This window comes from Babylonia areolata, chromosome 1 (assembly GCF_041734735.1).
Source record: "Babylonia areolata isolate BAREFJ2019XMU chromosome 1, ASM4173473v1, whole genome shotgun sequence".
In the NCBI taxonomy this organism is placed as follows: Eukaryota; Metazoa; Mollusca; class Gastropoda; order Neogastropoda; family Buccinidae; genus Babylonia; species Babylonia areolata.
The window spans coordinates 67,995,498-68,008,382 of NC_134876.1; the positions used below are offsets into that span (position 1 = coordinate 67,995,498).

The 12,885-nt window shown below is 37.7% G+C and overlaps 1 protein-coding gene across 1 annotated transcript; it reads right to left on the reverse strand.

The window, feature by feature from the left end:
• Positions 1 to 973: 973 nt before the first annotated feature.
• On the reverse strand, positions 974 to 12,603 carry LOC143293278 (TGF-beta receptor type-1-like). Its single transcript, XM_076604113.1, has 9 exons — positions 12,474 to 12,603; positions 11,549 to 11,675; positions 10,967 to 11,136; positions 9,510 to 9,749; positions 8,669 to 8,899; positions 7,170 to 7,337; positions 6,591 to 6,674; positions 5,464 to 5,792; positions 974 to 4,838 (listed from the first exon to the last, which is right to left on the reverse strand). The coding sequence occupies exons 1-9, from the start codon at positions 12,586 to 12,588 to the stop codon at positions 4,713 to 4,715; spliced, it is 1,590 nt and encodes a 529-aa protein (XP_076460228.1). The 5' UTR covers positions 12,589 to 12,603; the 3' UTR covers positions 974 to 4,712.
• Between the last annotated feature and the right edge of the window lie 282 nt (positions 12,604 to 12,885).

Genomic DNA, 12,885 nt, shown 5'->3' on the forward strand with positions numbered 1-12,885 from the left:
AGATGGCTGACCTAAATAACATTAGCCAGAAACATTCCAGATTCAAACAACCTTCAAAACTTCAACATAAAAAACAATATATATATCTATATATCTACACACACACACACATACTATACCTGGAAATTTTCACTAGTAAAATATACTGATAAAGAAATGACCAAGAACTGTAATACTGATGGAGTTCAATTAGTTGCCTCCTGTTCCTGCAAGAATTACAACAAAATTGCCAATTAGTAATACTGAAAATGCACTTCAGTAATTTGGCTTTGCTGTTTAGAAAAGATCTCCCCATAAAAAGTAACAAACTCATGATATCCTTCAGTAATCTGGCTTTGCTGTGTAAAAGGAAATCTCCCCACAACGAGTAACAAACTCATGATGTCCTTCAGTGATTTGGCTTTGCTGTGATAAAAGGAAATCGCCCCACAACAAGTATCAAACTCATGATGCCCTTCAGTAATTTGGCTTAACTGTGATAAAAGGAAATCGCCCCACAACAAGTAAACTCATGATGCCCTTCAGTAATTTGGCTTTGCTGTGATAAAAGGAAATCGCCCCACAACAAGTATCAAACTCATGATGCCCTTCAGTAGTCTGGCTTTGCTGTAATATAAGGGAATCTCCCAATAAGAACCAAACTTGAGTCTGTCCTTAAACCATACAGGTGTGAGAAAAGCACCACATTCCCAGCAGGCGGTACTGTGTGGGAGGTGTGAATGCTTCTGTAATTGCACTTACTAGTTTTCAACTCAACTTTCATTATTCATAGCCTGTACAGCATGGCAGCAATTTTTCGTCTTCAATAACAAACTTACCGGCGTTGTCACTTTAAAACAAACAAAAAAACCCAACCAAACAAAAAAACAAAACAAAAAAAACAAAAAAAAACCAAGACCCCCCCAAAAAAAACACACACAAAAAAACAATAAACAAACTGTAGAAGCCAGCTGATCTATCTGGTGTTCCCTATCATGTTATCGAACCATCCAAGCACCTGCCATCAACCATGCGATTTTACCCCCACACTTAAAATGGTACCAAGTTATATTAAAAAACTACCAAAGCATCTAAGCTAAAAAAAAAAAAAAAAAAAAAAAAAAAAAAAAAAAAAAAAAAAATCCTCATACTGCCACAATCAAAATTAAAAGAAAAGTATTGAAGATAAATCTGAATGCAACTTAATCTGAATAAGATTCTGCTCTTTACTGAAATTACAAGTAAGGTTTGACATCATTTCTCTCATGCATGGAAAATGAACTTACTGAAACCCGAATTACATGATAACTGCATGAGAAAATAAAGGCACAACATAGGTATAGACAATAGCAAAGTCAGGAATAAAAAGCAAAAAAAAGAAAAAAAGAAAGAAACAAAAAACAACAACAACAACAACAAAAAAACAGCAAACAAGCAAGTAAAATTCAGCAAAAAAAACCAAACATGCATGTGTATGAAATTGGTCACTCATCTAAAAACTTTGCACTGTCCATAATTATTTCATAAGAAATCTGAAATTACAGCATTCAGGTCAGTACCTGTGAATGTTGTGGAGAACTAATGTATAAAAATGAACACACTGGTATCAATAGTATGCACATTATTCTTTCAATGTTATATGTAAATCTTTATGACAGTGGCACAAATGCCAAACACATGTTTATGATGTAATCTATCATAATAGTACTTAACTAGGCATATAATAATTATCATCTGTCATATGGTAAGGCTACAAATATTATCATTAATCATTACTTCTAGGCATTTCTCCTTTTCACAATATCTGATTTTCATAATAGTACTTAACTAGGCATATGATATCATCTGTCATAATGGTAAGGCTACAAATACTATCATTAATCATTACTTCCAGACATTTCTCCTTTTCTCAATATCTGATTTTCTATGAAATGATATCCAGTACCCACAACCCTATAACTAACTCTCCAATTTATACAGCACACTATGCATTGAGATATCTGTCTCATGAATTTCTATATAAAAGAAATATCTTTTTATAGAATTTGAAATTATGACCTTGAAAAATCAGTCATCTGATAATGCTAAGTATTTCTCATCCACTATTAATGCTAATACTACTACTATGGTTTATGCATGTGTATGTGTGCATGTGCACACACCTGCATGGAAAGACTGAGATTTTACATTCAGTTAACTCTGAGCAATGTTTCATTCAGCACCTAAAAGACATCGCAAACCACACATCTGTTATTGAACACTGCAGCATTATCTAAGATTAGTGATTATCCAACAGGATATAAGCAACTTCCGTAACACTAAGAATTCATGATAAATATGAATGGAACAAAGCTCATGATAAATAGCAGCACTCATCCTGTTGCCAGGGAACACAGCCATTATTTAATTCCTCGATGTATTCCTTCCAAAATACTACGAAGAAGAAAGCAATCATGACTACTGATACAATGGAATACTGGCAAGAAACTGCTTTTCACAGAATACTCAAGTTCCAACTGTTCTTATGATCATCAAAGCACACTAAAATGAAGACAGGCAAGAAACTGATTTTTACAGAGACAAGTTTCAATCTTGATCATCAAAGACACTAATATGAACACAGGCAAGAAACTGGTTTTCACACAGACTCCAGTTCTGATCTTTTACATGACCATGCATGTCACTGATATAGATCTCCAGATATGGTCCCCCAACCATGGAGAATACACTTGCATGTTCTTTCCCAGTATGAGCAGCATGGCTGAAGACTCTTCAAAGGACAAATTCCTGATAATTTGCTCTGTTGTCTGCACAAACTGCCTGGCGTTTCATCACTGCTCTTTTCTGCTCCATGTGGAGTACTCAGTCACTCCAATAACTCTTCCCCTCCAGCAGTCTGTGGCAGTCCTCTTTGCAGTTTCCCAGGTCACTCCTACTGGTTTGAGGCTTTCTACAAGACGGTATCTCACATATGCTTTATTTGCCTCTAGCTCTCCCCTATAAATGCCAGGTCACAGTTTCGGTATGTTGCCTGGCTGCTTTCACATGTCAGACCCAGTGCTGCTGAAGACTTTAGGTGTGCTGATCTGAGAATCCCTACCTCAGGCCACTACATCTCCAGCTGCTCAGGACAGTGATGCACTGACCACTCAGCCATCACACATGTCTTCTTCTCACCACCACTAAGTCCCTGTGATGGGGTCATGGACTGGTGAAAATAGCACAACAGGCACCGCAGGACACAATAACTTTTTTCCCCTTCTAAAAACTGGTCATAAGGAAACAACTCACTTCTCACAGGCTAAGAAGAATGTTGCCATTGAAACAGACTTCTAGGTCCATGTTTTACTAGGTTTCGTGTTGGAAGAAACCTTGCTTCGACCAACTCTTTTGATTCAACCAAATATTAATTAAGTTGGTTTCTTGTATCTAATTGGTTATCATGAACAAATATTCAAGACAAAAAGTGAATCAAGACCCTAACTGAACAATTTCTCAGATCTCACTTCACAGGTATTTTATAGCCATTGTGTTTCATTTCCAGTTTGTGTCCATTCCTGTCAGAGATCAGTGTTTTCAACTTTACCCTGTTGATAAAGAATACAACATTCTAAAACACTGTAACTCATGCAAGATACACTATCTTTTAAAGGTAACACATTAAAAAAAACACAACAACTTGTGCTGTATATTTAGGTGTGTCAGTGACTTTTTTTTCTGATGTCAGGTCAGGTGCTTATTTTGCTCAGTGTAGCTCTCCACAAATCAGATCCTAAAAGACCTTATTGTCTATGAATTGTGTTCCTAACAAAACCTAGGGCTACACCAAATGTCTCCAACAGATCTCACAGAACACACTACTGGTCCATTACTCACATCACTCCACATATCCAGTGCAATATCATCTGACTTTCAGTGCAGTATACTTTTCACTCACCTTTCTTCAAGGTCACATACTTTTAAGATAGAAAACAGTTTGTTGCTAATACAAACTTGTTGATTTTTAACATAAGTGTTCACTGATCATTAACATGCCTTGACACAGCATATTCACTGAGCTTATACACAACATTCTCTTCACTAACTTTCAACACAGCACTGTTCACCGACCCTTTACATAGCACTCTTTACATTGCACACTGTCCATGAACTCTTTACACAGTTATGTTCACTGTCAACAGCACACTGATCTCAAACACAGAAATGTTCATTGTTATCAGCACACTTGTCTTTGACCTTTAAACAGCAGACTGTTCACTAACTTTTAACACAATACTGTTCATTGGGCCTTGACACAGCATGTTACATAGTACTGTTCAGTGACTGTTTACACACCACATTTGTCATGGACCTTTTACACAGCACACTGTTCACTAGACTTAGCACAGCACACTGTTCATAAAACAATGTTAAAACTCCAGACAGTTCAGCATCAGTTGACTGTCCCAAGCATTCTGTACCACAAATAAAAGTAAAAGCAGTAAGTGTTCAAGTCCCCCATCAGGACCTCTGCCCTGAACAACTTCACCTTAAGGGCATTAGCTGACAGGTCATTAAACTCTACTGCTTTTCAGTCCACGCAACGTCAAATCACCAGCAACATGTCATCAAACTGAAAACAAAATACTTGGTTTCTCTTTCAGTTTCAATGCACACCAAAGCGACCAGTCAGGGTAAACAAAGCACTCCGCATGCCTCAAACAAGACGACAAGCCCCACAGACAGGATTCCTGTCAGATCTTCAGGTCTTCCTGAGAGGCCAGACTGGCTAAGGTCTTGCGGATACGGAGTGCAGTCAGACGGGCAGCAGCGTTGTGGTACCAACACTCCTTCATCAAACGGGACATCACTCGCAGCGGCTGAAAGATAAATAATAAATATACATGTGTTCAATATCATCAATGAATATATATGCGTATATATATATATATAAAAAAATATTTTGTTTTACACGAAGGCATTCTCATCAATGAATATGTACATGTAGATCTCATCATCAATGAATAAATATTCATGCAGACATCATCATCAAGGAATAAATGTAGACATTATCATCAGTGAATACATATACACACAGAACTATTGTCAATAAAAAAAAAAAGATACCTGTAGATATCATCATACTTCAAGGAGTAAAAACATAATATCGACATCATCATCAAAGAATCAGATTTCAGTCCAAAACAAGACAAATTCATCTATCTAAATCAATGCAAAAAAAACAGGGGAAGGGGGGGGGGGGGAGAGAGAAAGAGAGCTCAAAACAACAAAAATGTTGCATCTTGAACATCATAAATTATGAAAATTTGCTACTGTTCAGGGCAAATAAGCAAGAAAATGTAAACACAGAAATGTAACCCCTCTGAATCAAAATTATGCATGTGTGAATGACTGATGTGAAAGTGCTCTGATTTGTCTCTGGACAACATTTGGAGTTATATAAATACCTATATCATCATTAGCAGTAGCAGTAGAAGTACTGACCTCAACAGCCTGCCAGCGGTTGGGAATGGCTGGTCGGTGACGCTCGGTCACCACCACCTTCCTCATGTCATCAACAGAAGGGTCAGAGGGCACCATATCATAGTATGGCAGCTGATAGTCCTCGAAAATCCCACCAAGGGAGCAGCGCCTCGCTATCTCCCACAGCACCAGACCAAAGGAGTAGACATCGGCACGCTTGAAGGACTCGAAGTGAGTTGTGTTGAGCGTCTCCTCCAGGCACTCTGGAGCCATGTAGCGCTTGGTGCCCACACGGTTGTTGGGGGCTATATCGATGCTGTCCGTTTTGGAATCATGGCGCACTGCCAGACCTTGCCAACAAACACAAATATAGTAAAAACATGTTATAAGTTGGCTGTTACGACAAGCACAATGGCCAAGCAATTAAAGCTTCTGACTTTAAATCTGAGGGTCCCGGATTCAAAGCACTGTCGTGGTGCCTGGTGTTTCAAGAGTGGAGACTTTAACAATCTCCCAGGTCAACAGGTGTGCAGACATTAGTGCCTGAACCCTCTTTGTGTACACACATGTGCAAAAGAAAAATGAATACACTGAAGATCCTGTAATCTAGGTCAGCATTCAGTTAGTTATGGAAATCAAGAGCAAATCCAGCATGAACACCCCTGAAAACAACAATATGGCTGCCAACATGGCAGGATAAAAACAGTCCTCCATATACAACCACAATCATACATACAAGTCAACATGGGAGTTACATCCAACAAATAAAGAAGAAAACATGTTACCATGAAATTAAGCTCAATACAAAAAAACATATTTCAAAGGCACACAAATCACTGAAATGGAAAATACTGGAGGAAAACAGAGTAATTCATACAAGAGAAAAAAAAGAAGACGTTAACAAATATTAACAAGCCAGATTGAAAACTGATTAGAAAATGAATATCACATCACTTCAAAACAAGTGTATATTCCACAAGTAATACGCAAATTAAGTTCACAAGTATAGTTTCATTGTCTTTCTTCTTTTTTTTATTTTTTAAATAGCTATTTATTCATCAACACACAGAATATTTCTTTCACAGTTTGCAGATTTTCTTCTTTTTTTCCCTTCATAATCAGTTCATGTTAAGAATTAATCATTTTACCTAAATCTGCAATGCAGCAGGTATTGTTGCTTTTGACCAAGATGTTTTTGGACTTGATGTCACGGTGGGCTATCGCTGGCTTTCCTGTAAACAGAAGATAATCTTTCACCGAAACAGGCTGTAATATCAATATGGATGTGTGTGCATGTGTATGCGTGTGCATGTGTGTGTGTGAATGCATGCATGTGTGCGTGCATGCACCTGCAGTGTAAATGCATATCAGCACATACCCAAATCTTCCCATCCAGCACAACTAAAGATTTAAAACCAAAATCCAGATTCCATAAAGTGAAACTTCCCATTAATGACACTTCTTAATACTGAACACATACACACTGGAGCATCCTGCAGCAAGCAGTACCCATGGAACAAGACAAGGGCCTGTATTATCTCTGAAAGAATTTACCTCAACACATATGAAGGAGCAATGATGTTTCTATTTTATCAGTGGACACAAGAGCACTCTTTTGTGGAGGTGAACAATTGTGCATGGCAAGACATACTTCTGACTTTGTCACCTTCATTCCCCCTACATCAGCCCCCACACTCTCTGGTAGATCCCCACAGGTAGACCTTTACCTTGTGCCCCCAGGATTTCCATATGCAGATGTGCCATGCCACAGGCTGCCGACGCTGCCAGTCGGATCATGACACTGTGTGAGATTGCCTGTCGATTGAGGAAGTCAAACAGCGAGCCGTTCTCGTGATAGTCAGTGATCAGCCACAACTGAGTCCATGTTCCGTTATCTGCCCCCGAAAAACAACAAAAAAACAGTTGTATGACTCAAAAGAAAGACATTTATTTTTGGTGAAGAATATTTTTTCGTTATTAATCAGTGGTAACCAATAACACTACTATGATTACTGAATTCAACGACATCAATAATAAAGTCTGCTGTATCATCTTTTTTGCAGTAAAAGGAACCAACAATGATTAAACATCAAATTCAGTTTTTGCAACTACACTGGCTGCCAGTATTGACACTGCTGTGCTGTTTATCAGCATTACACCCACAGACTCAATGCCTGAGCATGGGTCTATGTGCAGGTGAGGTTGCTTACAAGCCTAGGCCTGGGTCCCACTACTTAGATGAACTACAATAAACTACGACATCATGGCGTGGAAAAGAAATTGTGAAAGTAAAATGCATATTTGCTTATCTACATTATATAGTATTTGACATTGTTGCTTATAGTCCAGCTGACTGCACAAAACCATATCAAGGCTGAAAAACCCTGTCACGTGTTGGGGGAAAACCTGAAAGAAAGCCCCTGCAAAGAACACAATTCAGTACCATGCAATACAATACAACAGAATATGGTACAGTAGCCTACAGCACCATGCAATGCAACACAACATGGTACAGTAGCCTACAGTACAATGCAATACAACACAATATGGAACAGCAGACAGTACAATACAATTTAATACAACACAATATGGTACAGTAGCCTACAGTACAATGCAATACAACACAATATGGTACAGTAGCCTACAGTACCATACAAAACAAAACAATACAATGAACACAATATGGTACAGTCCTCTACAGTATCGTGCAATACAATACAATATAGCACAATATGGTACAGTAGCCTACAGTACCATGCAAATGTTACATCAATACATGTCTGTCTGAGCGTGTATGTGTGCATGCCTGAAATCTGATTGAATAACACAGGAAACGAATGATGAGCACCCAGTGGCAGCTGTCAGTCGGCTCTACCCAGGTAGGCAGCCTGTTCTGCAAATGACCCCATGTTTGTAAAAGGCTTAGAGCTTGGTCACTGACCGAGATAGGCGCTATATAAGTATCCATATCAATCAATCCATCAAATAAGACATTATCTTAACCATTAAGCTCACCTACGGAAATAAGACTAGGTTGAGCTGAGGACATAGCCCTTCTGTTAATTCTTCATCCACAAATTTTAAGAACTTGTAAAAAATGATAACAAAAATAATTCAAAACCACACACACACACACACAAAAACATTTTAAAAGAGTTTTGTGTTTGTTAATTAACAACAACAAAATTCTGATGGAAACAAAAACAAAAAACATTCACAAACCCACCTTTGTTGTCGGCAGCAATGAAGCCCAGAATGTTCTCGTGCCTCAGCATCACCGTCTGGTAAATCTCTGCCTCCCTAAACCACGACCGCTCCTCGCGGGAAGAGAAGATCTTCACCGCCACGTTCTCCCCTCTCCAGTGACCACACCACACCTCTCCAAATCGACCTTTGCCAATGATTTCCCCCAGACGAATCTGCCGAGCGATGGTCCGTTGCACAAGAAGAGGCAGACCTGCAGAAGAAACACAAAAAAAACCCACCAAAAACAAAATCAGTTGTCAGTTCATTAACATCAGACCAGTAGACAGTAAGTCAGTGGCAATATCAGTAGAACAGTTCTGATACATCTGCATTTTACACATCCAATGAAAAAACAGAAGTGTGCTGTCTTTCCCCTCCCTTTGAGTAAAAGGGTTCCATTCTTCTAAAACAGACCAGACCAAATCATATCCACTTTTACATATCATACAAAATACTTATTTTTTGCATAGTTTATATACACAAACAACTCACCCCTTTCATAAAATTATATCATACAATATACTTCAATTTTGCAGTTTATGTTCGCAAACAACTCAATCTTCAACACACTCACTAAATAGTAAATGGTAGAAATAGTATTTTTTCGCAGGCAGTATTATCCTACTTAAGATGTGAACAGTTGGTGTGCCCAGACATTTACTGTTCACTACTTTTACCCAGTCATCATTTCTAGTCATTTATACGCATCACCAAATCAAGGGAACTTCAACAAAAATACACGAGAACACAAATCCTTCCACTAATCTTTGACCCTGACATCACACACACAAAAATAATCTGAATGCCTTTCTTCAGCCAACCTGAGCCAGATCCTGATTGAGACCAGTTGTAGAATTCCCTCAGGGATTGTGGCTCCTCATTCATCAGAAGACTGGCATCCACGTCAGGCTGCGGGGCATAGGGCCTGCTGTGTCTATGGTACTGCTGGTAGACGCAGTAGAGCGTCACCAACACCACACACAACAGCACCACAGGCACTGTTATTACAATCATCAGCTCCACCGCTGACAGGCTGCCCTCATCCTCACTTACCCCTGAAACTTACCATGAATTCACTTTATCAATTGTTACAATACATGAAAACATTCTAGCAACACTTTTTTTTTTCCTCAACACTGTTTTCTTTGAATGTCATTATTATTATTATTATTATTATTATCATTATTCTTTTACCCCAGCAAAAAAGGCTCTCTCATTTCAACAAACCAGAAATGTTCAAATTCAGAATTTCGAAAAACACAGCAATGTCCAAATTCATAATTTCAAATAGTAAAATACAATCATTGATATATTGATCCTCAACATTATGAAATTTGCACATATCTCACAGTTGTCAAGGGTTTTTTGTTTAGTTTTTTTAATTCTATCTTCCTAGGATAATATATGGAAACTAAAGAAACCATTCTCTCAAATAAAATAATCAATCCTTTCTGAAAGTTAACAAACACAAAATACATTAAAAAAAAACCCAAAACAAACAATACTGAACATGATTCACGAAACAAAAGAAAGAAAATTAAAATGATTGCATTATGTCTCTGTATTTTAAACCAATGTACTAAGTTGGAAACTTATACAAAAAAATAAATAATTTAAAAAATAAAAAAAATAAAAAACAACAACAAATAACTTACTCACTGAGTATTATTTAATTATACAGATTTTAAAATCTAATAGATAAGAGATTTTTTCCAAAAAGAACATAGAAACAAAACTATTTTTGTACATACAAATTCTGAAATAACTGAGCAAACCTGGTACCTGTTCAAGAAATGTGTATTTCTGTATGCAACTGTTCTGAAATTACTGTACAACAGTTCCAACAATCAGTTCAAACTGCATTTCACTTTTCAGTTCTGTGATTTAAATACAAACAAGTGCATACAAATAGTTGTGCATATATAATGTGAATCAGGTGTGTGTGTGTGTGTGTGTGTGTGTGTGTGTGTGTGTGTGTGTGTGTGAGGCATAATGTACATGTCTGCATGCACATCTGTGTGTGTGAGCACAGGTGCATCTATGTGTATGCATACATACACATGTATGTTCATACTTATGTGCATGCATGTGTACATTACTACATATGTATGGATGTATGTGCATTCTTGTGCACACGCTCACAAGTGCAGTTTTAAAATGTCAAATTCAACTGGTGATCTGATAATTTCTCCTGTCTGTAGCCACGCTTATAGTTATTCAGAAACCAGCTTCTCAAACCACGAGTTAAACACAAACCTACGGAGGCAGCATATCTTACTTCTTGCATTGACGGACTTGGGAGGCGGTGGTGCAAGTGTTGGGTGATCAAAGTCATTACACAAGTCATGATCTGAGCAACACTTCACATTGGAGGTGTCCGTTACTTGCTGATTCACTTCACAGAACAGAGGCCGGTCTGTCAAGAACTCTTCGCTTTTACTTTTACATCTGAAAGCAAGCAACAGAGAGTTTACCTCGCTTGGCAATGTATAAAGACTGCTAAAACCTGAAAACTAGGGTATCATTTCCTATTGCATCTTTCGCCTTCATGTGTTATCTGCACTTTTTTCTCTTCTTTTCCTCTGTGTTTTCCATTTTTTCTCTCTTTTCCTGTCAATTACTATTTCTTTTAACAAATGAAAAAATAAATATGTGTGTGAGTGTGAGTGTGAGTGTGTGTGTGTGTGTGTGTGCTGTCTACTCTGTTCCATTTCTGCTGGGCAGAAACACTGGAGAATACTATCACAACATTACACTACTTAGAACTTAAAAAAAAAAAAAAAAAAAATTCCATGCACAATTACTTCAAACACAATAGTACAGGCCCTAAAAAATATTAGGTAAGACTGAAAATACTTACTGCTTACTAAGACGGGTGTGACCTTCCCATCTTGTGATGACTGTGATACAAATTCCATCTGTTACACATGTTTCATTTCTTGGTGTTGCACTACTGCCACAATCTTGACAATATCTGCATATTAAACCTGCACAATGAACATCCAGATAAAAACATTACATTTTCCTGCATGGTTTAATGCAAAAGAGCTTTTCTTTTGATTCCAGTTTGGTTCTTAATTTATTGATTTTCTGACTAACTTTTATACCTTTTCTTTTTTCTTAAAAAAAAAAAAAAAAAAAATCAGGTACATACATATATACATTGAGGTGTTTAGTTGTTACTTGCACCTGTTTTCCTCCACTATCAGATTGTTTTATATGTTACGTAACTGTTTGGTACACCAGTGCATACCTGACAGCATTTCTTTGCACAAGTACAGTATACAAGTACAGCACTTTCCTTGTATCAATATTTACCTGATAAGGCTTAAATTGGGTCATTACACAGCTGATGATTATTTCCTTCCCCTATAATGTGTGTGTGTGTGTGTCTGTGTGTCGCGCGTGCGTGTGTGTGTCACTGTGTGTGTGTTTGCATCAGTATGCATGTATTTTCACATGTATCTGTACTTTTCCTGTACAATGTGAGCATGTACATGTTTTTATAAAGTGCCAGAAAGTTTGTATCCGTCGCACGCTCGTCACAGCACGCGCGATATTCATAATATGGATGACTCCCTTTCAGAAAACTGTTTAATGTTGTGCTTGAATTTATCAACAGTCGGTTTGTGTTACCAACAGAACACTCATTCTGGTCACTTTTTAGTTTTTAAATCATGCTGGGTTTCTGATATGGAAGACAGAAAAAAAATGAAAAAGAGAAGAAAAAAAGGAGAACATAAACGGTTTTTTGCGAACGACAGACGCCAAAATTAACCATTTACCTTCAGACTGTGCAATGCTGAGGAGAAAAAATAGTGTCACAAATTCCATTTTCGTGTTCATTTGACGTCTGTGTTTTCCATGCAATTTCCAGTGTTCGTATCGCGCAGCATGCATACATTTACATTCACTTTGGACGTCACGTTTCCCCAGTGTTAATTACCGCTTCTGTTTGTCAACAGGAAAAGCATCCGAGGTGAAAAATATTTCGAAAGTGATCTATTTTGATTACGTTTTTAATCTGTTGCTTATGTTTTCAACTACACAAATAAAACTAGACTATCAAAATGGTATATGATTTATGTTTCAACTGGACAATGTGTGTTTTCAGACTTTGGCGTAGTAATTTCGATGCACGACTTCCATGTGGGAGGGAAGGAAAAGAGAGGTGCCAGAGGGTGGGGTAGGGGGGGG